This window comes from Diaporthe citri (assembly GCF_014595645.1).
Source record: "Diaporthe citri strain NFHF-8-4 chromosome Unknown scaffold_3, whole genome shotgun sequence".
NCBI classification, from domain to species: Eukaryota; Fungi; Ascomycota; class Sordariomycetes; order Diaporthales; family Diaporthaceae; genus Diaporthe; species Diaporthe citri.
Window position 1 is genome coordinate 1,483,228 of NW_025064848.1, and position 27,633 is coordinate 1,510,860.

The following is a 27,633-nucleotide window of genomic DNA, read 5'->3' on the forward strand; positions in this document are numbered from 1 at the left end:
GTCTGGACGTTCAAGGGGTTTGAAGGCGTGTGTGCAGACGAATGTTGCGGTTTGACGGCGGATTCGACTCTTGGGGAGGAAGTTGGAAAGGAGGATTATTAAGGTCGGGATGACGCAAGAAGGCTCAGCCTGAGGGTATATATGTGTTTAATGCCACGTCGGTGGAAGCGAGAGACTGGAGTGAAGCTGGATTTTATCTAGCAGAACCGAGCGAACGATCTGGTCCGTGTGTAGATCAAAAGAAGTGGGCGAGGTGGATGCCAGAGACAGGGGGCGCGGAGATATTGAGTCGTCGTCAACGGACACACACACCAATTGCGAACGACGGGATGGGGCTGGAGCTTGGAGGTGCTGGAGGTAGATTGAACGGCAGCTAAATAGATCCCCAGGATCACAGATGCCAGCTGAGGCTTTAAGTATTATATGAAGCCAGGAGTGAGGGAAGGGAGGGGTGGGCTGTCCAACAGCAGACAAGGGCGACGGGGGCGAGGTGCGACGAGCGACGAGCGACTTGCAAGGAGGGCCCAGGGGAAACTCGATGGACCTCAAACCGAGGGAAAGTGGATCTTGTCGGGTCCCTGGACTAAACCCGAAATAGAAGCAGGAACCACGGACGACCCGGACTGGTGATAGGCGATGCCGCACAAGCTGCAGCCACGGGGTATCTCGCTCGAGGGCCTGGGGCATCCGGGGACGGGGCTTGTTCCACAGTCGCCAGGCCCAGCAGCCGGTGCAGCAGGCAAAAAAAGCAGGCTGAAGCGGGCAAAAAGCAGGCTGGACAAGAGGTCTCTGCCTGGTCGGGAGACACTCGATTGTTTGGTTGGCCGAGAAAGCGGGACTGGTTGAAGCAGACCAGCGAGGTCACCCACTCTGCCCGCCCTGGACTGGAGAGAGGGACGGCGACTGACGGCGGTGGTCCTGCACTATGGGCAGTGTGTCGTGGTGGTGGCCCGCTTCTGGTCAGGGGTATGGTGTGTGATGACACAGCAAGGAGACGAGTTGATGCGATGCATGCACACGAAGCGAGGCGAAGCGAAGCGATGGCCGCCCGCCCGCAACGAACCCGTCCAACCTCGACTAGTGCGTTGCCGTCTTGGGTCGATAAATCAATGCGGATGATGCCACCGGACTGTTTAGTGAGGAGAGAAGCGGCCTGTCTCACTGCCCTAGGAAGGGAACGACCCGAGACCAGGGTGACAGTGTGTTACAGCCAACACAACCAGCCATGAACCCATCGAAGCGATCCAAGCCACGCATGCCGTACGTACAGCAATCGGTTTGCTGCAAGCAGGCACAGTGTGCCTGCATGCAGGCATGTAAAGTCAGGTAGGCAGGTAGGCAGGCAGGCAGAATCGAGGGTGGGAGACAAGATCGAGGGTTTGTGTGTGGCAGCCGAAACAGGCTGACTGGTCTCGGTCTGTCTGGTGTGTGCGCCGCCGGCCCACGGGCTCAGACTGTTTACATTTTACATAACGTACATAAAAGTACGTACAAAATGTATGCATGCACGCATGTTCCGTACGTGATGCAGCAATGTGGATCGAAAAGCGTGCGGGCAGACGGACGGACAGGCAGGGCTGTCCTTTGTTTGAACGGCTGTGAAACAAGCTCTTGTCTGGCCCGGGTTCGAGGTGCCTGCTGCCCTGGTTTCTGACTTTCGTATCTGGCAGCCGTCGCTTCTGCGCGCGGCGACCTCTTCTTGTCTTCGTCTCGTCTCGTGTCGTTCGTCCAGATTCTGAAAGACATTTGCCCCTCTCCTCGGCATGCGGTTGTCTCAACTACCGATGGGCCATCGATGGTGAGAAGAGAAGGCCAGGTGTCATGTCACGTTAGAGGCCCGAGAGAAGTCTGAAGCTGTGGCAGCCTTGGGTTTGTATGTCTGGCTGTCTGGTTTGGCAAGAAAGGCCTGGCGGAGGTCTCGAGGGCTGGAGGTGCATGATCGCCAGCCAGCGTTGCCAGCCTGTTGGAAGTCGAGTCCCACGCGTGGTACTGTCTACCTGGGCTCATTAGCGGGAAGCAGTGCAGCGGGAGGTACACAGGACATGTGGTGCGGGCCCAAGGTGATGAGGCAAGAGGGCAGGCATGACGGCCGCCACCCCTCCTTGGCCTCTGTTTCACCTTGACTGCAGGAGCCTGCAATACACAGGGAAGGTGCGGCTTCTCACCGCAGTAGAAGCCTTCTGGAACCATTTGACACAACCTTTGGGTTTTCGGGCCAGTTGGGGAATGGCACCAATGCCTGCAGTCCCAAACTCTGATGCTCCCTCGTCCATGCCTCAAGATGCCCTCAGACATCCCCGGTCCATCACCATCGGTCCAAAGATCTGCTCTTTCGGCACATCACGATTCTCCGTCGTGGCCATTGCCACTACTACATGTATTACGAGGTGCCCAGATGAGATGGTCTGGAGGGTGAGGTGAGGTGAGGCGAAACGGTCCAAACATCGAGCCACACGCTCCCGTGCCTACTGTGCCGTGTAATTAACAGCTGCAGTTATCGTCATTCGCCTCATTCAACACACCTCCAACCTCGTAACACTAGCTTTGCCATGTCGGCTGCAGATCGCACCACCAATGGCCAGTACGTGGGAGGCTGCCCCGGATATTGATTATTGGTCTGACGAGCCTGAATCACCTCGCCTCGGGCTGATATCATGTCGCTGCCACCGTGATATCAGACCCCGCGATAACCACCCTCGCCGCCCTCGTTGCCCAGTGCTGCCCAGCGCTGGGTAATCTATGGCAATTCTGGCAGATCTGCCCCGTCGAACCTAACACCTTCCTTACACGCTAGATGTGCCTTCTCGAACCCGGTTGGCTCGGCGTCTGGCTAAACATCTACTGCACATTATCTGCTCGATCTTCACCGGGGCAAGGGGTCGGCCTCGTAAACCCCGGCACGGTGTAGTTCTGTTTTAGACCGAGCAAGATAAAGAGACGCAGCCGGGCATCCTGAAGCCAGTCTTTGCCTCAAACTAGCAACGGCTCCGAGTTACTTCAGATGGTTTAGTACGTGTGCCGCACCTCACCTCACCATTCCCCTTCCGCTTGCCCGTTTCCGACGGGATACGAGATTCTCAATCCTCAACGGATGGTTCGCCAGAGCTTGTTCATGCAGCAGAGCAAGTGAACATCACCAGCCAAGAAAATGACGGCGAGGCCGACGACTCCCAAGCTCACAATGCTCTGGAGCTGTGCTGTTTGTCCAGACCGACAGATCGTGGCAGATGCCCAGCAGCAGCATGCCTTTGGCGATCCCCATCCCCAGGTGCAAAACCTTACCCCCTGAGAGATCACCGTCTCTTGATGCCAAAATAAACTTTGACACATCAGAGATCGCCTCCTCTCCCAGCACGAACCAGCGGAAAATCCGGGAGCCTGGTTTTCCGTTTTGTCCTTCCCTACTCTACATGGTTATCGTAGGCTGTGGCACTGCCTTTCTGCAGGGGGCGTCCACAAAAGCGTACCCGAAATAGCAGCGGCCAGACTGGGATGCATACGCACGTACTTGTGTGCAGTATTGCTAGGTAAACCTATACGCCCTCCCTGCTTTACGGAAGGCCTGCACCGCCCACAGACGCACACGCAACCCTAGCCTCGAACAGCCGAACCCAGAACTACTGCGCTGCTACCACAGCGCACCAGGTGCTCGGAACTAGGTGACAGCTTATCTCAAATATTCAGAAGTCCATTCAAACGCGTAAGTTCTAGGGGCCCGAGCTTCCTTAGTAATTAAAGTGGCTGGGGTGGCAATGCAAAACTAACTTTTTATGGCTTACTAAGGGTGGGTTTAAATGCGTTTAATGGATATTTAAATTTAAAACACAAAAAAAGTTTAATCTAAGTACCACTTTATATAGGAATGCAGAAAACACCTTATAAACACTCCTTAATTTAATAACCTTTTTAACTAGCAATCTTAATATAAATAATATACTAAATAAAAGAATTAATTAAGCTTTCTTTTTATATTTTTTTTATCTTAATATATCTTTATTTTATAAAATGCAATATACTTAATTAAAAAAATAAATTAAGGAGCGCCCCCTTTACCCTTAATTACCTATATCCAACTTTTAAATTAAAAGAGTTGGGAATTTCAAAATTTAATAAAATGATTTATAGTAATCTATAAAACTTAAACTTCTTGCAAATTATCTTTTAAACTTAAAAGAATAAAGCAAAATAAAAATATATTTTAATTATTTTTTAAAATATTTTTAAGTCCTAATCTCTTATTTTTTATATAAGAAAGGTGCAACCTAAGAAAAATAAATTAATAAAAGCTCTTTATTTTAAGAGAGGTACTTACGTAGTTAAAAAAAATTTTACAAGAAAGAAATTAAAGTTTAAATTTAAAAGGGCGAATAGGTGCGTTAAGGCGTACCTTAGTCCTTATAAGCGCTGTTATTTAAACACAAACCTCCCTAGCCGCGAAGCCGCCCCTTTCTCCCCAGCCACACCTTACATAAATGCAGCCCCTAAGCCACACCTGGCTTCGCGGCCAGGGAGGTCTGTAAGTCAGAGATAAGTGACAGCTCGGTTGACGTGCAGATGAGACTTGCTTGTGGGACTTGGCAGTCTGTCCGGGGAAGAGGGAGACCGCCACGGATGCAATGCAACCCCACGCCCTCATCACGTCCCGGCCGGATTGTGGGATGACAGACAAACAGTCTCGATAAGATATGTATACTACACACCGACGATGTCCGGTACAAGCCACCACCAATCCACACACCACCCGGGAGAGGACTCCTGCGGGCGTCGTAATAAGCCGGGCACAGCGCATGAACAACAGCCCCCGCCCCGCCCCGGCCCCCGTGCGAGTCGACGGGCTCAGCTCGGCATGGGAGAGGCAGACTTACGTTTCCGCCGGTACTGTCCCTACATGCCGCTTTACAATTGGTTCACGCGTAAATCACGTACGCAGGTAGGGACTAAACTAGACTACCAAGCTCGTCAGTTTATCCACCCTCGCCCGCCAGCCCACCGACGACGGTGTGAGATAGATGAATAAGGGCTGAACTGGGCCCTGTTTCCTCCCCGCCGAGACAAGCCTTGCCAATAAACAAAAGTTTTGCCACCCGGCCGGCCACTCGGGGGCACTGTATCTGGAAATAGACCCGCTCCAGCCTCACCGAGTCGAGGGGCGACAAAGCTGTACAACTTTAAGTACATGTGTCAGGAAAACATACTGTTATAGTAGGGACCAAGAGCCAGCGAAACAAAGCCGATTCGATCCGATCGGGATTGGCGTTCGCCAAGTTTTGTTGTTTGTCATGGCGAAAAACCCAAACAGGCGCGCGCTCGGGCGTGAACTCACTCACTCACTGCCTGCTGCTGTAGGTGGATGACAGAAATCCCTGGCCATCGCCGTCGGCGTATATTCGGGGGAAATCAAAAAGGGACACCGAAAAGCGTTGCCTTCCCGAAGAGGGCAGCTGAGATACATCACAGATTACAGATGTGGGTGTAGGGGGAGAGATCACGATCTTGGAGCCTGACGCTCCCTCCTTGATTGTTTACCACTGCGTTCCGAAGAACCTATTCCTTCCTCTCAACACACCATCCACTGTATCTATGCAGATATCTACAGTACAACTTGATCCACCGACGTTACCATCCCTGAGCGGGATATGGACAACCAGCACGCTCGCTTCGCTTCGCTCAGTCGAAACACAAGATTAGGGAGACAATAACAAAAAAGATGATAAACGCCTGCCGCCAGGAGAACTTCTTTCCCCGTTTCCAAACCGTCGAAACGCCAGTGTAGTAGTTCCTGTTCTCGCAATGCAAGGGCGCGTGGCCTGCCCAGATTTTTTGCAGTGGCGTGTAATAGTAGCCAGCCTCCTCTCCTTTGTCCCATTTCCCAGTGTATCCCTTCCTTGCTCCCTCCCTCCATCGCCTCCCTAATCATTAGACCCATTGACCTTCCTTCCAGTGACCACACCGCTGGTCATTTTGATTACCACCCCGGTTTCCTCTTCATGGTGGCGCTCCGCCTGATACTCGCCATCCAGATGGAGTCATCGAGGATCTGGCTCATCTGGATCGGGCTCACGGCGCTGTTGCTCCTGCTGTTGCGCCTGCTGTTGGCCGCCGAGCTGTTGGCCGAGCCGGGCTGCAGCTCGAAGCTGAAGGCCGAGTGCGTCGACTGGTGCGCGTCGCTCCTGGCAGAGCTGGCCTCTCCCGCCCGCGGCATGCTCAGCGGGTGCACGCCGCCCGTGCTGTCAAAGTTGGTCTGCAGTGTCAGGTCCGCGCTCGTTCCGGACCACGTCTTCTGGTGGCTGGTTGCGCCGCCGGCGCCACCGCTGTTCCGGGCCTCGTTAGGGCTCAGGAATGCGGCGCCCGTGCCCGGCGAGCGCAGGCCCGCTGAGCCAGGTGTCGATGGGCTTTGTGGCCCGTAAGGGTTCTGTAGCAGTGATGAGGACGTCTTCCTCTTTTCTCGCTCTTCTTCGTCGTCTACAAGGATGTCCGGCAGATCCAGCTGAGGTATTGCCGTCATACGTGCAGACCTCTTGCGATCCATGTGCCGCTTAAACTGTCGTGCATAGTACCTATCGGGGAAATATTAGCATTTTAGCACAACCATGTTAGCATCGCTGCATAACTTACATCGTGTCGAAAAAGCCGACGACCACACGACGGCGGACTTCCTCCTCGACACGTTGGAGACGTGCCCGACGGCGCAAGAATTCCTCAAGACTATTACGTAGTTGTTGTTAGTTGGGCAAATCTCAACACTTTGCACGTGTAGGGTGACTTACCGAAGACTCTTGCTGTCGTTGATAATGTTGTAGTGAGCCAAAATCATGAGCACTGTAGTAAACGAGATGCCCTTGTCTGGATCCGCCGAGACCATGACCTCTTCGTAGAAGATGTTGTACCTCCTGCGCCTCTCCCGCACCGCTTCGATGTCAATCTGGTTCAGCCTGTTGTTCAACTTCTGAAGATTGGCACCACCATAGGCGCTTGCAGATGAGATGGATTGGTGGCGGGACGATGGCACATCGTTTCCAACATCATCAAGGATCTGTCCCACGGAGTCCTCATGTGAGTAGATCCGCATCTCGAACACGCCCGACAGCTCTCCCAGAAGGCGAGGGAAGGCTTCCTTGCTGATGTGTCCCGTGCCGTGGGGGTCAACCGATCTCCAGGCTTCCTTGAAGCGGCGAATCTCGTCCCGGTCGACGGCAGACAGCCCGCTTGAGCGCTGGTACACATACGAGAAACTCTCGTAAATGAGCGACACGAACAAGTTGACGAAGATGTACATGCTGAGGATGTTCCACAATATGAACAGCACCCTGGCCCATGCAGCGCTGCCACAGTCGCTTAAGTAGAAGTTCTCGCTCTCAACGCACAGGGGCGGCTCGATACAGGCGAAATCTTCCATGATCTCATTCCAGCCCTCGCCGACAGACATACGGAATAGCAGGATGAGCGCGTTCGGTACCGTGCGGAAGTTGACCTGAGTGGTCTCCTCGCCGCCGAACCGCGTCAAGCTGAACGTCTGCGTCAGGGCGATGGCAAAGACCAGGAAGAAGACAAGCCAGGTTGCCAACAGATTACCAATGGTCGTCAGACTAGCTGCTGCCGTTTTGAAGAGCTGGTCCAGAGCGTCATTGCGGGGGATGAGCAGGAACACAATGGCGACGAGGAAGAACTTGTGCAGCTGCACGAAAGTGTCTTCCTGGGGCCTGATGAGGAAGAGGATCGTGGTCGCAAAAGCGCCGAACACAACGACCAAGGAGTACATGTCCCAAGAACTCTTCCTGAAACGGGGCCAGCCCAGACCAATGACACGAATCCCAGTGTTCGCCATGTAGACCAGGGTGAACAAGAAGAATATCGCGTCTCTCGTGTTGGTCCACCAGAGGGGCTCCTGATAGAACTCGACGAGCAGCAGTAGCAGGTGCAGACCCAGCACGATAGTGATGCTGGTGTACCATTTGCCTTTCTTCTCGATCGCGCGCTTGTGACACCATTTCTTCCAATTCTGTTTAGAGTCATCATAAGACGTCTTAGAAGGGGATATCTGGCGGAGACGTTTGCGCAACTCGAGCCACGACCGTTGCTCAGTGGTCAGATATGCCACGCCAGTCTGCTCCGTGTAGTTTCGCATGAAGACCGAGATGAACAGCGTGAGCACGAAAACTGTGCCCAAGAGGTTGTAGATAATGAAGAACACGGCATTGCCCTGCGCAACGCCAAACTGTGGCTGCTTGCCGACCCCTGTAATGGACTGTGCCCCGAACGAGACATCAATCCATCCCTCTTGACTCACAATCTGGAAGAGAATGAATAGAGAGGAGCCAAAGTCGTCGAAGCTGAAGAAGGGGTTGTCGGCCACGCGGGGGGCCAGCACATCCCAATTAAATGGACTGCTGTTGTATTCACCGAAGCAGTCGAGGAGCAACTCGCCTGCGCTGTCGTCGTTGCACGTCACGAATTTGCCCATGAACAAGTTGGTCCCGTAGATTGCGAATGGGATAATCAGCGAAAGCGACACGAAGGCCGCGCTGGCAATCTTCCACCATCCGATCACAATCAACGAGTGGAATGTGTCCCGGGCGCTGTCACTGACGTTGAGCAGCCGCAGAGCTCTCAGGGCCTTGAAGGCACCGACAGCTCGAGACACGGCCCCGTCATTTGTGAAGAGCGTGATGACGTTGATCCAGAGAGTAATCAAGACAACAGCGTCGATGATTCCCCAGGAGCTGCGGAAATAGGCGTTCGGGGTCCAGAAGAACCCATCTGCGATGACCTTGATGAGAGCTTCTGCGCTGAACAGGGTGGCGAAGGCCATGTCAGTCCAGACAAACCAGTTCTCAACGCTGAACTCATGGGTTTTGAAATATTCCTTCTGGTACAGGGGCGTGGTCACACAGGCCAGAATCACCATGGCGACAATCGCGGCATAGATGAAGGCCGAAAACGAGTACCACGCGATCTTGTGAGGCTCTACACCATCGAAACGCTCAGTCCCCCGTCCGGGGCCAACGATTCGCTGACAAAGGCGCCGAATAGGGTTCCGTGGCGTGAATATGAACAAGGAGTTGTTGTAAGTCGGGTGTCGAGCCAGATACGCGCGCTGCGCCTTGCGACGCTCAGCGGTGGCGGAGACAGCTTGACGAGCCATCTGGCGCGGGTCCTGGGTCTCGTTGCGATTTTCGAAGGCGAGGTTGGAGTAGAACGGGTTTGGATCTTTGCTGCTGAACGCCGTAACCACTTTGCCCCACATCATAGACATGAAACCAGGCTTCACATTACCGGCTTTTCCATTGGCGGCTTCTGGGGGTGATTGGCTCCCGCTGCCGGGTGTCTCCTGCGCAGTCTCGACTGCGTCGTCGAGGAAGTCCTTGACAACAGCCTCCTTAAGCAACATTTCCATGGTGGCCGGGCCGTAATCCAGAGGGTCCTTCTTCTTCCTGGTTTTGCCGAGGGAGAAGATGGTCGAAAGGGCGAGATTACTTGAACTGCCTCCCAGTTCTTTCCGCTGCAAGAATGCTCGGACTTGCTCAAGCCGCTTGACATCCTCGCCAACGTCGAAGTTTTCTTGAATGACAGCAATGAACATGTTGATGAGAATGAAGAAGGCTAAGATAAACCATCCGATGAGGAACATGGCCCCAATCCACGCAGTGTGCCGGCCATTCGTGTAGCCGGTCACCGTGTACAGAACAGTCGTCCAGTTCTCGCTGGAAAGGATTTGGAACATGGCCTGGAACGAATTCCAGATTGTCGAAAAGTTCATGTTGATGTTGTCACCGCCGGAGTCCTCCAAGGGGATCTCTCCGCGGAACAGCTGTGAGGCGAAAACTGCCATGAGAAGCGTAATCAGGTAGACGAACAGCATCAGGTTGCTGATACCCGTGGCATCGCCCAACACTAGCACAATCAGGTCTCTGGTCATCGGCACCGCAAGAACAACTCGGTAGGCCCTCATTATCTGGAACACCGTCAACCAGGCGTAAACTACCCCCGCATCGTGGATAGGAGGAAGCAGGATGACGGATGTGATGACGGCAAGCCCTAGATCCACGAGGTTCCGAGTGCTGCGACGAAACCCTCTGAAGTCTGCAACGAGTCGTATGATGATTTCGATGTCGAGTAGAAGCGTCACTATAATCTCGACATTGTCGATGAAAGCCCTGCGGTCATCCGACATTGAGGCGCTCTTCCACGCCTGCGCAAGCAAGTCAAAAGCGATACACAGGACCCAGAATAACCTGGACTTGTTGTAAATCCGCTGTAGGGAAGATATCCGCTTGGGCGGCTCCTCCGCAGGGCCGTCCACGAATTTGTCCTCAGTATCGGTAAAGGCACTGGCCCTGCTTTCTTCGCGGATGACCTGGAATGATGATGTGATGACAGCAATGAGCAAGTTGACCAGCCATAGCAGCATTATCATGATTCCAGCGCCAAAGAAGAGGGCCGCTGGCGTATAATCTGAATCGATCGTGTAGTACATCAGGTCGGAGAACGTGTTCGCACTCATGACGACGAAAACCATCTCGAGTGAGTGCAGAATGTCGTCGAAGTGCATGCTGTCGTTGTACGGATTTCCCTGCTGGAGACAGAGCGACCCCCTGGGACAAATGTAGCCCTTAGCGCTACCTGTGCCGGGACTGAGGTTGCTCAGGTTGTCAGGCGGATCAGCAATGACCCATGGCAAGTCTTCGCCAGTAGTCAAGTTCTTGTAGCCACCACAGAATTGGAAGTCGTTGACAAACGCCGCACTGATGTTCAGCGGGTCCTCTGGGTCAATCCAGGTACACTGTCGGCTAAGACTGCCTTGGAAACTTTGCACGCCAATAATGGCAAAGACCAACCAGAAGAAGCCGATCAGGAACGAGACTCGCAGCAGTAATGGTGCTGCTCTTTTCAGACTTCGCAGAATGACCTGTTCTCACATGTGAGTAATTTAACTTCCCCCGTGATCCAGGGACAACTTACCGCATTACCCTTGGTCAGTGCCAACAGTCTCACGATGCGGAGACAGCTAAGCATTCTGAACACGTAGAGATGGTGTCGTTTCTCGGCGCCCGTTATCCCGATCACAAAAGATATCCAAAATGATACGACAGCAACAAAGTCGAGTCGGTTGAAACCATGGCGCAAGAAAGCTCGTCGGGCCAGCTGATACCTCTGCTGCTCCTCTATAGTCTGAGGGAGTGAATGACCATGCAAGAACGTGACCGAGCGTGAGAACGTTGACGGGCCATAGTCTTGTGGTGGCTTCCTGACCGACTTTTGCCTTTGAGGTTGAAAGACGGTCCGATACCTGTCCACAACAGCCGCCTTGACGCCGCGTTTGCGGTCAATGGTGCTGTACTCGGCAGCATTGAGCACGAAGCCAGAAACGATAATCCTGGCAATCAGTTCTACAGTGAAAATAACAAACAGGCAGAATATGGCCCAGTCGATCGAGGTACTACCCCATCTGTCTGGCCTGCCCTCGCCGTCATCAAAGACATTTGGTGCTGCCTCAACGCATAGGAGGATCATTTGGAGCACAATCAAGATCAGAAGCAGGGGCTCTGTCCACGGCTGCACCAGAATGTCACAGAGGCGCGTTCGTATTGGGTTGTCAGGAGAGAATATACCCAAGGTCTTTCCTTTCAAAGGGTTGGCCATACGGCCGTGTATCGAGGGCACCGGGGATAGAGGGCCAGGATCCGAGGGAAATATGTATTCCGCCTGTCCCTTCTTCTCGATGGGGCTCTGATTCTGGTAGAGCTGCGAGTGATACGAAGTGTCGACCTCAGGCACCTGGGGCATAGACTCGCGCGGACCATCTCGACTTGGCGAACGGGATCGATCACGGCGTTTCTGGTTCTCGAGAACCTCGTCACCACTGATGTTCACGACACGCTGGGACATGGCTCGCATGATGGAGCCGGCCTTGAGGAGCGCGCCTGATGTCGAGGGCGAGCGCGACCGTCGGTTCGCGTCGGGCGTCAGGTTCTTCCCGAAACTCTTGTGCTTCTGGGAGCCGATCCCAGACTCCAGATCGAAGCCAAGCCTGTCCGAATTGCGCACCTGGCTCGGGCCAGTATCTAGATCCCGCACCGTCTGGAAGCTGTCCCGTGGCTGTGCATCGCCGGCAACACTAAGACCATCGATTGGCTGGGCAGTCTGTGTGAGAGGTACCCTGTCCGACTCTTGGGCGTTGTGGTCATCGAAGTAGGATGGGGCCTCGTAGGCCGCGTTCGGAGTAGAGCCGATCTCTGAGAGCGGACGCGGCGACAGCTGCTCGTTAGAGAAGTCCGGTGGGAGGGCATACTGAAATGCGGTAGGATCCACAGGTGACTCGGCCCCAAGCTGCAGCCCTGCCTGCCTCGACTGTTGCTGCTGTGGTTGTTGCAGTGGTCCCTGCTGCTGTTGTTGCTGCTGGTATGGGTTGTCCCAGTACGTCGTTATGCCGGGTAAGGTTGCGGCCATCTGGGCCGTGGTTGGCGATAACCTCTCGTAGCGTTGTGGCTGCGTCTGTGACTGTGCCTGCGCCCCATATGTCTGCGCACCTCCAGCGCCGGAAGTGGACCTGCCTCTCCCATATTCGCCAGGCGGGCCACCGAGGCCGTCTAAGGGTATCGACGACGGCGGGGGCGCTCTGTTCCGTTGCGACGGAGGGGATCTCGAGGGGTCCGCCATGGTGGTTCGAGGCAGGAGGCGAAGGGGAGGTGTCTAGGGCGAGAGAGGAGAATGTTGGTGACTGGCCAATTGCTGCAGTGGGAGTGGGCAGCGACTGGATCAATCACAAGGGCTCGAGATGCGCGTTCAGCGCTCTCGGTTCGTAGGTGGCCGCAATCAAGGCGCGGACATGGCCTGGCCGGAAGAGCTCGTGATAGAGAGAGACAAAAGTAAGTCGGGTAGCCGGTGGAAGCTGCTCAATGGTAGCTGTGTTGGTGGTGAGTTGGTGGGCTGGCGTGTTAGGTTGGGGGGGGGGGGGGGGCCAAAAAGGTCGACTCGAGAGGGCTAGTCCAGCTGAACCTTGGCGTAGTCGAGACGAGGACTAAAGAGTCGTGCTGTGGTGGTTGTGCCCAATAGAGTCGGATGAAATGGGCAGGTCGATTGATTGCTGACACCGAGAGGGCGGCGATGCGGGTAGGTAGTCAGACTGTTCGGCGGAGGGATGTTGGGGGTGTGTGGGGGATCTGCTCGGTTGTTGTCCTTTCTTTGTGTTTTTGGTGGTATGTCGTATCGCGATGCCTCGTCTGCTGTCTGGAAGTCTGGCGGGTTTCTCGAGGTTCGGCACCAAGGAATCTCGAGCAAGTCCCCTTTCGCTTCACATGTTGGAAAAGGCGTGGGTCCCTTGGTCATGGGCAGGAGCAGTGCAGGAATTCCCAGGTTCCCCCAGCAGCCCCGGGTGGTTCCCAATCGCATCTCGCATCCCCTGCATGCGGGTGGGTCAGAGCGTGCCTTGTCTGCTCGTGTCTCAGTGTGTCAGTCTGTGTCAGATGCTAGCGCGGAAACCAAATCTTTACCCCTGCCGCGCAGCCGTTGTGTGGGCTCCCTCGCCTTCAGCTCAGCCTTCAACTGGTGCCCGTTTCGTGAAACCGTCCGCCCGTCTGTCTGTTCCCGCCATGGCGAATCACACAGCCTGCCTGAATTTGCCTATATGGTCTATATACCCTCGCAGATATCGGCAGCATGAGCCAGCCCAGGCATGAAATCTTCTTTTATCAGATTAAATCCTGGAGAGACGAGGAGACAGATAGAGAGAACAAAAAGGGACCTGTCACTGTCACCGTGCCCTCGCCCTACCAGCGCCCACTTCGAAAAAATTCCCCTATGCGAGGAGGAGACCACGACGATCCGGCTCGACCGGCAGAGATTCATCAAACCGTCCATGCCAAAAAGCCCCCCCCTCCCCTCGGTGGCGCCATGTTCCACCAGCCTTGCCCCATCCACATACATTGACGCTTACAATACGACATATCCATCACGGGCCAAGCAGTCTAGATGGCGGGTACCCGTGCTGTAGTTTGAGGTTTCTGCTGAAAGCAGTGTAGTCTGGTGTGCATCCTGCAGCTGAGGTTGGACGACACTGACCGTGTACTATGTAGGACGCCCACAATAGGATGCGCGCCTGGGAGATGAGAGTGGCTACTTTTATAAATTTGTGTATATATTTATCACACACACAAAGTGCCCATGAATAAAAGGTTCCCCAGAAAACGTGCAGATACTTCCCAGATAATTCCCAGGTGATCCCACCAAAAACCCTGCAACATCCCAGCTCCCACGCCCCGAGACTCCCAATCTCAATCTAGCCCTTATTTATCCACCGCTCCACTCCTCGCAGTGACCAGGTCGGCGACGCTCGCAATCGGCACACCGCCCATGATGTCAAACACAGCCACAGCGGCGCCGAACTCCCGCCCGATCCAGTTCCTGAGCTCCACCGCCATCAGCGAGTCCACTCCGTACGCCGACAGCGCCTTGCCCGGCTCCACGTCCTCGGGCGAGATGGACATGGCCCGCGCAAGCTTCGCCGACAGCGCCCGCAGCACCACCTGCACCCTCTCGCCCGAGTCGCCCGCCTGCCGGAACAGCAAGCCCGCGCCCTGGTCCGCCGCCGCCGCCGAGGACTGGCCCCCTCCTCCCGTGGCTTGCGAGCCGCCGCCGGGGATGAACGAGAAGCCCGCGAACAGCGGCCGGTCTAGCACCGCCGGGGACTCGAGGCCCTGGAGCATGTTCTCGGCGGGCGTGCGCAGCCCGAAGAGGACCTGACCCGGGGCGCGGGGCGCCGTCGGCGTCGGCAGCGGGTTCTCCGGGTCGCAGGCGAGGGCCAGCACCGCGAGCAGCTCGGTGTCGTCAATCGGGTTCATGTCATTGAGCGATTGCCGCTGGCGCTGGTACCCGGAGTTCTCCGCGATGATGCCTACGTTGCGCATCCATCCGATGTCCAGCGAGATGGCTCGCTGGCCCTGGGCGACGCGGTGGCGGGCCAGTGCATCCTGGAACGTGCAGCCTCCTGCGTAGTTGGCAGAGGCCATCTGGCCGGCCACTCCAGCAAGAGAGGCGAGGAGGATGAAGAAGTCCATGTCCTTGGGGAGGAGCCGGTGTAGGTTCCACGAGGTCTGTACCTTGGACTTCATGGTGAGTTCCCACTGAGCAAATGTCATGTTCGCCATGATGGCGTCTTGTAGTACCATGGCCCCGTTGATGCAGCCCTTGATCGGCGGCATGGTCTTCGAGCACTCGTCCAGGAGACTGCCGAGGCTGGCTGCGTCAGACACGTCACACTTGGGTGCAACGACGGTGACACCGCGGGCTTGTAGCTGTGCGATCATGTCGGCGGCGGCCTTGGATGAGGCGCCTGACCGAGAGGGCACAATAAAGTGCTTTGCTCCTCGGTCGGCCATCCAGTTCAAGATGGCTCGGCCCAGACCACCGGACCCTCCAGCAATCAGGTATGATGCATTCTCGTCGAACGTCCAAGCTCGTCTTTCTTGGGTGAATTGCTAAAGGGTGTATCAGTATATATATGCGCTTTGATGTTTTGGGGCCTGTAGTTGCGGCCTGGATAAACTTACCGGGACTGCGTCTTCGGGCTTGGGAGCGACAATAACGCGACCCAAGCTGCTGCCACTCTGTAATTCCTTGAATGCCTCCTCGATCTCAGACGCATTGAAGACTCGCACAGGCTGTAGCTGCTGGATCTTGCCATCCTCTAGCAATTGCGTTGTCTTCTTCAAAAGCCTGCTGGCAACCTTGGTGCTCAAGTCAGTTACGTCAACGGCCGAGAACGAGATGTTTCTAGCCAACAGGGCCGCCGGCAAGGTCGTATTAGCGCTGATGTTGGTGCGGTCAATCTGGATGAGCCGACCGCCGCGGGCCATGCATTCACAAGACGCCCTCATCGCATCATCTCCAGGCAGCGAGTTGTAAACGGCGTCGACGCCTTCTCCTCCCGTGATACGCATCACTCCCTGAGCAAACTGGCCAGTTGTGCTAGAGAAAATGTGGTCCTTGGAGATGCTTAGCTTCTCCGTGAGGAACTGCCTCTTTTCAGGAGTTGCGGCTGTAGCAAAGACCTCTGCGCCTTGTATTTTCGCGATCTGGACAGCCACCTGCCCCATGATGTCAGCAGCGGAGTGGACCAGAACCCGGTCCCCTTCCTCCAGCCTGCCTATCTCGACGAGCGCCTGGTAAGCTGTCATTGTTGGGACACAGATAGAAGTGACAGCCTCAAACGTCATGGAGTCTGGGATCTTGAACACGTTCTTGGCGTCGGCACGGGGGAACTGGCGAGTACAGGCGGGTGCCATCATCCAGACACGGTCGCCAGGCTTGATCGAGGTGTCACAGTCACGGCCCACTTTGACAACAACACCCGCACAGTCACCACCAAGCAGACCATCATCACCTTCCAGGCGTCCCAAGGCAGCCTGCAGGTCTTGAGGTACGAGACCCCACGCCTTGGCGTCGATTTCGACTTCAAGTGGGCCGAGCTCAGTCTCGTGTGTGACATCCTCCACGAACCGTAAGGTATCGAGGTTTCCAAGACTACCGATAGACAGCTGCAGGGCCGGGCCCTCGGTCCACGGCCTGTGCTGCAGTTGCCGGGACAGCAGGGACCGCAGCGTATTGTTCCCAGATACGTCTTCGACAGCTCGGCCAGTAGTGAGAAGCCCATCACTGACAACATACTCTAGCTCTGCGGAGGGCTGCGGGCCAAAAGAGCTCTGGAAGACCTTCTGGGTGAAGTCCGCGCGTGTTGCCGTGTCGGACTTCCCCTCGATTGCGAGCGTCACGATGTGGCTATCAGACTGCTCAGCGCGGATGGTGCGGAAGAAGCCCTGCATGATGCTGTAGTCGGGGTATTGTGAGTCCTCTGTACTCGTGCTTGTGACCCAGAGAAGGTTTCGCGCGTGGTTGATGAGGTACTGCAGAGTCTTGAAAGCCTCTTCGGTCAGATTGGCCAGAAGGGGCTTGTTGGCTTCTGCGAGACAGACGACAGTGTCGTGCTCAGTCAAGTCAGGGAGAGCCTTTTCCAGGCCACCCAGAGTGAAAGGACACACGATTGCTTGCTGGTCTTTTGTGAGACCAACCTTGCCACGAACCGAGCCTATCAGCTCTTGCTGTTGGTCTTGCTCCTGGTCATCAACGACGAAGACAATCTTGCCAGACTCGGCTGGATTTTCTTGCACATCTGCTGGTTGTCCCGCGGCTGTGGAAATAATAATGCTCATAATGTGACACTTATCGTTCTCATAATCGCGGATCACAACATCATTCCCAGAGAAGCCGTTCTCCCGCAGACACTTATTCCAGAGATCCTCGGGAATGGCTGCAGAATGAGGGCGCCATTCCTCGCGAGCGACCCACCAGCCCGGTACGAGACCAGCCATGAAGTTGGTGGCAATGTCATCAGGGTTGATAACCTCGAGCAGGATGAGGCGACCGCCTGGCTTGAGTGCCTTGCAGATGCTTCGGATGTTCTCCTCTAGATGTGGCGTGGCGTGCAGAACACTGGCAGCGACGATGTAATCGTACGAGCCGGCCTCGAAACCCTGACTGTCGACGGAACGGTCGAGATCGAGAGTCTTGAAGGTCATGCGGTCTTGCAGATCGGGCCAGCGGCTCTTTGCACGCTCGAAGAAGGCGGGAGATATATCCGTGTACGTGTACTCAGAAAAGCTTGGTGATCCAGTGCGCGCCTCACGCTCCTGAAGAGCCTTGATGATATGGCCTGTCATACCACCGGTTCCTGCTCCCACCTCCAAGAACCGCAGCGCTGGGTTCTCGTGCGAAGCCAGATCCAAAAGTCGACCGAGTCGGCCATCAGAGCACAAGTTGAGGAAAAGGTCCTCGTAGAAGATACTGGCGAGGTCCGAGCCGAAGACAACTTGCAGCGGGTCAAGGTCGCCAGCCAGCATCTCTGGGAGTTTCCTCGCGCACTCTGTGTAGAGCTTCCACGCCGGCAGAACGTTGTCAACTTCCGATAAACGAGCCTCGACTTCAGAGTCGCTGAGGGTCTCCGCTTCTTGTCGGGCCTCCGGCGACATGTTGGTACTGACATGGTGTTGCATCCACTCAACATGCTTGACTAAACCCTCAGGTACTTTAGCATGGTCGACAACTTTCAGTGTCCGGGCAGCTGCGAGGTCCAGGGCAGAGCACATCTTCGCATGGTTTGCCAGGACGACGGTCTCATCCCTAGTGTATGAGTCTGCGCGACAGGCTGCAGACAACTGCTTGGGCTCGAGCAGGCTCAGCTGCGGCTTCCACTCAACGCCGTACAGCAGCTTTGTCTCCTTTTCTTGGGCGCCCGTAGTGACGGCAGCCGTCACAGCCTTCTGGATGGTGCACAGAACTTTGCCATCGTCCGACAGAGCGTGGAGCTTACCCTGCTCGCCGCGGCCGACTTCTCCGTTCGGAGCCGAGTTGGAAGTGGCCAGCCACTGCACAAAATTCGTCTGTGGATGCTGCCAGCCGGAAGATGCAAACCAGGCGTCCTCCAGGCGGACGGGCACGTTTGCTGCAGGCTGGGACCCAGCACTTACTCGCAGTATGTGAAAGGCTGTGTCGAGGACAGCTGGATGTACCAGGCTGCCGGTCTGGTATCTCTTCTTGGATACATCGACACGTCCCACCGCGTTCAGCTTGTTATCCCAGCGGATGTCCTGCAGGATAGAGAACCAATCGCCATACTGGAGTCCCTGCTCAGAGGCGTAGCTGTAATGTACGTTCGAGTCGACAGGCTTGTCGCAAGACTGTGTTATCAGCTTGTGCTGCCTTTTCACGTCTTCCTGAGCCAAACGCCTCTCGTCTTCAACGTCATCCGCTGTGACCGATTCAGCATAGTCGACCTTGATTGTGGCACGTGAACACTCCGTCCACTGGCCGTTGCGGTAAGAGAATATGGTCGTCTCGAACTGCGTCGAGTTATCACCCTGCTGCCCAACAGGCCGCAAGGTGAGTGACGTTTCTGTGCGGTCCTCCCAAGTCTCCTCTATGATAATGGGGCTGATAAAGGTCGCTTCCTTTACAAAGTAGCCTGCAACAACGCGATCGGCTGGCACCATTTGCTGGACAGCCTCGATGGCCATTATGAGCATCCCTGCTGCTGGATATACCACGGTGTCGCTGATCATATGGTGGCCAACGAATGGGATGGAATCGATGCTCAGGAAGTTCCTCCATCGAGGCTCCAGCTCGTTCCAGTCTGAGACGCGGACACCCAGAGTTTCCCCTTTCACTGTTCCGCGCAGTCTGTAGTCGCGAGAGATTCGTGACTCTGCCCAATACTTGTTGGAGTGGTCGAATGGATATTCGGGGCAGTCGACTAGGAACGCAGGACTCCTCTCTGTTGAATGCTGGTTGACCGCCGAGACCGAAACAGAATGACCATAGCAGAATAGTTGGCCCACGAGCTCAAGCGTAGTCTGGATTGGTGGTTGTGACCGGTGCAGCGCGCTCGAATATCGTATTTGCTTCTTGCGATTGCCCTCCTGGTTGATAGTATCTGAAATGGGTCGTTTCAAGGCTGGGTGCGGGCCAACCTCGACAAGATCGGTGATGTTCCCCAGACCAACCTTGAGCTTGGCTGACTCTTGCGTCAAAACCTGGACTGCATCGGCGAAGCGCACTGGAGAAACCATGTTGTCTACCCAGTACTGGCCCTTAGCCAACTCTGCCGGGCGGATAGACCTCCCAGTGACGGACGAGACCACCGGGATCGCAGCCCTGGTCTTCGCGTCCTGTCGTCCCGCGCCCTCGAGATTGCCCATAAGTGACAAGTACTCGTCGGCGATGGCCAGCATCGACGGTGAGTGGTACGCAACGCCAGTCTTGAGCTTCTGCGCAAAGATACCTGTCTTGTCCGCTTCAGCCTTGACCGCGTCAATGGACGCTTCAGGGCCGGACAGGGTACAATTCAGCGGGCTGTTGATGCAAGCCACGCAGACATCTGTCGCCTTGATGTTTTCTAAAAACGTGGGAACTTGACCTTCGGCGAGATTTATAGATATCATCGCGCCCGGGCATGAGGCATTTGCACTTCTTAGTTTTCCAGCAAGATGCCCTCGGTAATACGATACTTTGCAGGCTGAGACCAAGGATAATGCACCGGTAGCATAGCTGCAGTCGACGTTAGTACATACGCACAGGTGATGATTTAAGTGACCGAGATTGTCATGCACTTACGCAGCAGCAATTTCTCCCGACGAGTGACCGATCACGGCCTTGGGGTTTACTCCGAAGCTCTTCAAGAGCTCAACCAGGGCTAATTGTATGGCCGTGGACAACGGCTGTGCATATTCAGGCTTGTTAATGTTTTCGCTACGGCGTAACTCATCTGGCAACCAATGAAATATGTCAGCTCATGCTCAACCACTTCGAGGGTTGGATCATCGTACCGAAAATGGACCATGTGCATCCCAGATCAGCGTATACATCATCGATACGCCGTAAAGCGTCAGCAAAGACAGGATACTGAATGAGGTCGTGTCCCATATCTGCAGGAAGAGAAGTCAGCTTTGGTTCCCATGTGCAAGGACAAGCTGGCGCAGGGAGTAGTTCGCGATGTTGCACAGGAAGCTCATACCAGCATATTGGGCGCCCTGCCCAGTGAAAACGAAGGCCAACCCAGCTTCTGCTGAGCTTCGAACCGGTTTGACCGGCGCAAGGGCCTTATCTCCCTGGATTTCCGGTCCATCTGCGACAATGGCATAGGTCCGCCATAGCATCTGACTCCGGCGAGAAGCAAGAGTGTGTGCCAGTCTGTCGAGTTTCTCGGGATTTCCCGAGACTCTTTCTCGGTAATACTTCTGATAGACGCCCACCGTCCGCTTCACTGCATTCTCGTCAGCGGCGGTCCAGACCATCATTCTGGGCAGGCTGCCGATCCCCTGTGCCGCTCCTAGGCCGTTGACAGGTACTTCTGTTGTGGATCCATTGCCGTTGGCTCCATTGAGTTGGTGACCCGCGGACGATCCATTCAAAAGATGGGCCGTGCCGTTGCCGTTGGCTTTGCCGTTGCCGTTTACCACAGCGTCGGTATGGCTTGTGCCATTCCCATTGGTCAAAGGCTGGCGAGCTGAAGTTCCGGGAACGGGAGATGTGCAGTGATTTCCTGAAAGGCGCCGATCTCTCAGGTAGTGATATGCATCGTCTAGGACGACATGCGTATTGGAACCACCAAAGCCGAATGAGTTAACAGACACCCGACGTAGCCCAGACGCGGGCCACGCGACGCATTCGGTTGGGACCTTGACTGCACATTAGCCAACGTCTGGATCTGCCGGTCTTTTGTCTGCGTACCTCGGTGTGGTAAAAGTCAACATCTATATCCGGGTTGATCTTTTCAAAAAGTGCATTTGGCGGGATGACGCCTTTCTCTAAAATCACTATCGTGACGCATCGGGAGCTGTCAGCCGCTTCCCTTTCCCGAGACTCTGGAGAGCAGTGCTTGGGAGAACTCACAAATGGACTTGACCATGCTAGCTAGAGCACTAGCTCCTTCGAGATGACCGATGTTTGCTTTGACGGATCCACTGCAAGATTGTCAGCCGGTGAACTTCTGTGGGACACCTCAAGCTAGGAGCGGCCGGCTACCCACACATAAAGGGGCTCCTCGGCTGATCGAGCCTTCCGGAAGACTCGGCCTATGGCTTTCATCTCAATCGGGTCACCCACTGGCGTACCGGTTCCTGGGAACTGGGTCGTTAGCTCTATTCGCGCGGGATGGAGGCAACGGTCTACTTGCCGTGTGCCTCGACGTAGCGAGTCTCATTCAACGAGAGGCCCGCTTGCTTGTAAACATGGCGGATCAGATCCTCCTGGGCTTGAGGGCTCGGCTGGGTCAGCACTGGGCTGCGCCCATCCTGGTTCGAGCCTATTGATCTAATGACTGCTCTGATCATGTCACCATCCTGTACAGCGGCACTGACAGGCTTGAGCACGAGAGCAACAATGCCCTCCCCCCTTGCGTAGCCGTTCGCTCGGTGGTCGAAGCTGTAACACACGCCATCCGGGGACAGGAACTTTTGGTCTGACAACAATTGGAAAATTGCTGGGTCCAGAAGCAGGTTGGAGCCAGTGACAAGTGCCTGTTCGCAGTGTAAGTAAGGCGCCAACACCGGAGCTGGTCTCCAACAGGCGCTTTGCTACTCACACATGTCGCGTCCCCTGCCTTTATACTTTTGCACGCCATATCGACAGTCGACAGACTGCTTGAGCAGGCCGTGTTGCAATGTATGCTTGGACCCTGCAGGTCAAAGTACCAGCTGACCCGGTTTGGTATCACGCACGCAACCGTGCATCCGGTGACAGCCGTTCTCTCTGCATTGTCAGGGTCCATGGCCGACATTCTCATGTAATCTTCCAGCATGGAGGCAGAGAAAACGGCAGTACGAGAGCCTTTGAGGCTTTCGACTGGGATACCCGCTGCAACAAGTATTGCAGTCAGCATTTCATCTAGTGTTGTCTTGAATGGTGTAGCAGGTTTTATTTCTCGCCTTTTTCGAAAGCTCTGTAAGATGCCTCGAGTGTCCATCGCTGCATTGGGTCCATGGCCTTGGCCTCTTTTGAGGTCACAGAAAAGAAAGGAGCGTCAAAGGCAGCGACATCGTCATCGATGAAGTGCCCTCGGCGGCCATTGAACTGATGAACTTGTGAGCATATGATTCTACAATGTGAGACAAGTCGGGACGTACGGTATGGCTCTTGCCATCCAGAAAGGAATCAATATTGATACGGGAGGCAGGCCATTCTGTTGAAAGGTTCCGACGGTCCTGGAGAACTTCCCAGAAACTGTAATCATCGTCTGTACCCTGGGGAAGTTTGAAAGAGTACCCAACGACGGCGATGTCATCTGCTGCTTGGAGCCCGAGCTCTGCCTCGGGGAGTGATGTCTCAGTGATGGAACCCATGTTTGTTCTCTTCCAACACACAACACAGAAAAAAGGAAGACATCTGTCAAGAGGATTATCTGTAAGCCAACCACTTTATATGAGTCAAGAATATCCTAATTGCTCCGTGGAGGAGGATCCATTGTCACACCGCCTGTGAATAAGCCGTGCTGAGTCTCGAATCGGCCGAGGACAACCTCGTCACGAATCGCTCGCCCGCTCTGAGGCCCGTGATACCAGGGGCCAGATTCCTTCCCTGCCTTTGAAAAGCTTATACACGTCATATACGGAAACGGAACCTCGCAGACGGAACGTCGTAGCCTTCGCCCCCAGCCGAGATCCTCAAAAGTACTTGGGGGGAGATCCTCCAGCTCCATTGTACTCTGCGTGGTACCTTACCGATGTCGCCACGGCTCGGGCCAAGAGCAGATTACTGTCGACCTAGGCGGAATGGGCACTGGCACTGTCGATAGTCCGCTCTATCGCGCGAAGAACCCCCGACAATTCTTTAGGGGAGTTCGCTCCAGGGATATCGTGGCCTCGGCTATGGAGGAATACTTGGCGATGGTCGTCGTCGCAGAGTCGGACCAGGGCATCACGCAGAAGTACCGGAGTCTTAGACCAAAGCGGAGCCAACGGCGAAAGTGCGCTTAGCCGTTCAAGGGACTCATTTGACCCACCAATGTGGGCTGTTGGCACTTGAATCAGAATCCCGTCCCTGTCCGGATCGACGCATCGAAGGATCCCACCGCGAACCACATCTGGGTCCAGAGGCGGGGCGGCACTGAAGAAGATGCCACATTTGAATCCCGCGAAAGACTGTCGCGAGTCTTCGATCAAAAGCATGGCCGCGATAATTCCCCCCTCAGAGAAGCCCATGACAGCATCAAATGGACCATTGGCCTCAACAAACTCGACCATGTTGAGCACAAGCTCTTGGATGTTGCTGGCAGTGACTTCCTCTTCGAAGTGTCCATAGAATTCATCGGTTATAGCGGAAACTCCTGCTGACAGTCAGAGTCTGAGATGGTGTGTTTTCTAAGGGTAAGCACAGTCAGACCTTCAGCGGGCACTGTGTTTATAGTGCCATCGATGAACACGAATTCATGATCGTCAAGAGCCTCCCGGATCTTCGCTGGCTACGCGGTCAGCGACCTTCCTGATAACATCGGACTTCGCCTACACGACCACGGGTATGTTGTTACCTGTCTGCATCTCGAAGATCTGGTCACCGTTGATTAGCTGGCTATGGCAAAGACATGCATGGTGAGACGCTGTGCAGCGAGAGATATGAGGGTATACCTTCGCATTGGTGCCCCTTCCATGCAGGCAAAGGAACCGCATATCGACTTTGGAAATCTCGCGATCTACTTTCGTTGATGTTTTGGACAGATGATGTATGAGTCGCGGCGCTGGTGGAATCCAGGTCTGGATGCTCAGGAGCTCATACGTGGTGCATATGTATCCATACAGATTATGTGCCACTTGTGGAGGCCCCTCAAGATACTGGGTTCTGGTACGGACCTCGAGCCCTGCAACCTTATCGAATTGCGACCGACCGTTTTGAAGAACACACATAGGGTTCCGTCGTGCGAATCGGTCTACCCTCAATGGCAATGATCTTCTTTTGCAGAGTCATGGTTAGTGCCGCATCCCCCAGGGTCGGAGGGGACGATTGTCCCCGTCAAAAGCACGCAGCCAAAGGGGGTTTGACGTGTCATTGTAGCCGCGGAGAACACGGGAAGGGTGGCAAAGTTGACATCCTGCTACCGCCAGGGCTGGCTGCCTCGCTGACAGAGTCGATCAGAGACTGTCATAGCGATATGGTAGGTCATCTGTTTCCAGGGCAAGAAGACATTGTGAGATTTGCGAGTTGATATTCTGAAGACGAGTGAATCAAGGGCTTTGACTCTGTCACATTTCACTCGCCCACGTTTTGATCTTGCGGTTCGTTGGACATGTTGGTTGCCCTTCGTGGGGTGTTTTTCCCTGCTCCCACATGCTATTGACAGCCAACAGGCAGATGCTCGGGATCACGAGATCGAACCTGCAGGAGGGCTCCGAGATTGAGAAAAGGTGGGCTCCTGCAATCGGTTCTTGTCGGTATGGATGGCCAGAGTCGCGAGAGCGATGCAGTGGCCTTTCGCCCAAGACCTGCTGGGTAATGGATGTAGGTGAGGTATCATATGCAGGGTGAAGTTACATCAGGATGGGACGTACTGTGTAGTTGAAAATTAGGAGGGGCATGGAAAAGGGGCTTGGCTGGCTGCACAGACCAGCCACAACCCAAACCCCCGAATCAAGTAGCAACATGGGGGAACAAAAGGGGGGCCGCTAGAAGTGCCCACTCACATCGCATGTTCTCTGGAGCTGGGAGTAAGACTGAGCAGAAGAGTTCTTGACATAAAAGCGCGCATTAGCAAGCTGAACTTTTCATTACCGGTCCATGATTCAATTAATCCTCCTGCTTCAAGGAAATACGCCGTAGAGTACGAGGCCAGGTGCGTGCATAACGTCGCGCCCCAGCCCCAGCAGTATAAAGTACTAAGAAGGCACGATCCTGAAGTGCCTAGCCGCACCGCTTCTTTCCCCTCTCTTCCGTCTATCTCTTTTCTCCTCTCGAGGGTCAAAGCTCAGATTAATGAGATTGGGAAGAAATGGCGGCCGTGAAACTACGATGAACTTCGTTCACCTGTAGGCTGGCCTGGGCCACTCGTCGTTAGGTTCTGGGGGCACGTGGGCGCCACGACCAGCCTCAACGTCACCAGTCATCGACCGACTGTCCTGACTGATCGTGATCTGAGTCGTCCGCGTGATTGCAGCGCCACCGAGCTTCGCCTTGTGAAGCTGCTCTGTGGACTCGGACTCGACCGGCTCCATCGGGATTCCATCCTCGTCCAGCTTGTAGTAAGACTTGCTCGTCGCAGTCACAGATTTTCCGTGCGATACATTGCTACTGAATTGACCCGATTTGGCGTTCGAGGTGTTTTTTGTGGTGGTCGTCTTCATACCAAATGCCCTTTTGATGTTCCTGAGGACGCCGGTGTCCCTGAGAATCTTCGGAATGCAAGGCACTGTCAAGGTCTTCAGTCAGCAACCATTGTTTCCCAAAATGGGCTGAATGGTATGGAAATGACTGGAGGTGCACAATTCCATGGCTTAAAGGGGGACTCACTGCAACAGACAAAGAAACCACATGTCATTTCTGCCGTCGCCCAGAAAACAAGAGGCCCAAGGGCGTAGATGGCGTCAGCTGCCTCGCCGTAAGCAACAGTTGTGGCCAGTCTGAAGGCTGCCGAAATACAGGCGCTGTAATTCTCACACGTTAGTCTACCAGCAAAAGAAGTAGTGCCGACTCTGTCTCGAAGACTTACAGCAATCCAAGGCCGAAGACGACGGAGACACCCAACCTCTTCTGCCATGTCATCCTCAAAGTCCAAATGACACGCTGCGGCAGCAAGAAGATGGCGATATCGGAGACGAGCTGGATACTGGCCGACGACACCTGCAGCGGGTAGAGTTCGAAGCACTGGGCGTCCGTGATGGTGAGATCCCAGATGGCGGCGTGAGGAATGCACTGGACATTGAGGGCGATCACAGTGGCCATACCAGCTCCGATCTGGACGAAACAGACTGTCATACAGCCCCAGAAGAAGGCATTCTTCATGTGGGTGCCCCTAGGCACGAACATTCGAGTCCATTCCGTGAGGATGGCGACCTTGAGGAACGGCAGGACAAAGGAATAGCAGACACCGAAGACGAGGATGTACTGTTCTACAGTCAGTTCGGCCCCTTGGTGTGGTGACAAGACTTAGATGCACGCACATATTGGGTGGGAAGCATATCCTTGACCCTCACGTTCCATGTGTGAACGAAATAACCCGGAGTCTCGACCATGGCGAAATCCGCCCAAGCGGCACCCCAATAGCATCCCTACAACAAGCATCGTTAGATACGGTACATGGACCTCCTTCGAATGGGTTGACAAACATATGCAAGAACCAGAAGGACTAGATTGAAGATCAGAGTCAGCGACTGTCCACATCTGCAATGGAGTTGTGCTCCATCTGCTCCTACGTTGCATGTGGGGGGGGGGGGGCAGATCAAGGCTGGCACACTGAACAGGGGCAAATACTCACTCTCTTCGGCTTGGACTTTCCTCAGCAAGTACACTCTTGCGTACAAACGGACCAGGACACAGAACGTGGAGATGACTATCATAGTAACTAGCACACCGATGGCCAGTGGATTCTCGTTCGGTGGATTGCTGAAGTTCGACGTCTCGCCCGCAGGGGGCGCCATGGCAGGCCCGTTCAGTATGGCGTCCATTGTGCCAATGTGAGGGATTCGGGAGTTGGAGAGCGAAAGCCAGCGCCCGGTTCCGTAATCAAAAGAGTGGCTGTCTGGCTGCTTGCCAGAGAAGAATGGACTGTGTTTCGCCGCCGGGTTGTCAGGAATGAATCCTCTTGAAAGAAAGAGGGAAAAATACTGCAGGACGTCCGACGTGCCAGTTTTGAGCGATCTACCCCTGATGATACCACCGAGAGAGCAGCAGGAATATTTCCGAATGAAGAGGCCCGGATCGATGGTTCAGGGACGCATGAGAAAATTGCTAGGTACGTCCTGCCTCAAACTTGTGAAGGGTCATATTTTTCGGAGGCCTGAAACGGAAAAAAGCACCGTTGTCATCGACAAGACTCTTCCTGATGGAGATTAATCTTTATTAGCAATGTCGCGACCCTCACTCTTCTCCAGGCTGTCAGCCTCC

At 54.8% G+C, this 27,633-nt stretch overlaps 5 protein-coding genes across 5 annotated transcripts; all 5 read right to left on the reverse strand.

Moving 5' to 3' along the window:
* Positions 1-5,965: 5,965 nt before the first annotated feature.
* INS49_008019 (uncharacterized protein) lies at positions 5,966-12,657 on the reverse strand (the record flags this gene model as incomplete). The annotated part of the gene is made up of 4 exons (XM_043168764.1): positions 5,966-6,557; positions 6,616-6,705; positions 6,768-10,906; positions 10,960-12,657. The coding sequence occupies 4 exons, from the start codon at positions 12,655-12,657 to the stop codon at positions 5,966-5,968; spliced, it is 6,519 nt and encodes a 2,172-aa protein (XP_043026444.1).
* A 1,625-nt stretch (positions 12,658-14,282) lies between these two features.
* On the reverse strand, positions 14,283-22,168 carry INS49_008020 (uncharacterized protein; the record flags this gene model as incomplete). Its single annotated transcript, XM_043168765.1, has 10 exons — positions 14,283-15,473; positions 15,546-20,094; positions 20,161-20,311; positions 20,373-20,471; positions 20,561-21,224; positions 21,277-21,362; positions 21,439-21,509; positions 21,575-21,672; positions 21,735-22,064; positions 22,130-22,168. 10 exons carry the CDS (start codon positions 22,166-22,168, stop codon positions 14,283-14,285), a joined length of 7,278 nt encoding a protein of 2,425 aa, XP_043026445.1.
* A 293-nt stretch (positions 22,169-22,461) lies between these two features.
* Positions 22,462-22,886, reverse strand: INS49_008021 (uncharacterized protein; the record flags this gene model as incomplete). Its single annotated transcript, XM_043168766.1, has 2 exons — positions 22,462-22,617; positions 22,671-22,886. The coding sequence occupies 2 exons, from the start codon at positions 22,884-22,886 to the stop codon at positions 22,462-22,464; spliced, it is 372 nt and encodes a 123-aa protein (XP_043026446.1).
* A 420-nt stretch (positions 22,887-23,306) lies between these two features.
* On the reverse strand, positions 23,307-24,080 carry INS49_008022 (uncharacterized protein; the record flags this gene model as incomplete). The annotated part of the gene is made up of 3 exons (XM_043168767.1): positions 23,307-23,869; positions 23,926-24,000; positions 24,071-24,080. The coding sequence occupies 3 exons, from the start codon at positions 24,078-24,080 to the stop codon at positions 23,307-23,309; spliced, it is 648 nt and encodes a 215-aa protein (XP_043026447.1).
* Positions 24,081-25,553: 1,473 nt separating this feature from the next.
* On the reverse strand, positions 25,554-27,194 carry INS49_008023 (uncharacterized protein; the record flags this gene model as incomplete). The annotated part of the gene is made up of 6 exons (XM_043168768.1): positions 25,554-25,939; positions 26,041-26,174; positions 26,240-26,634; positions 26,691-26,798; positions 26,856-26,875; positions 27,005-27,194. 6 exons carry the CDS (start codon positions 27,192-27,194, stop codon positions 25,554-25,556), a joined length of 1,233 nt encoding a protein of 410 aa, XP_043026448.1.
* Positions 27,195-27,633: the final 439 nt, after the last annotated feature.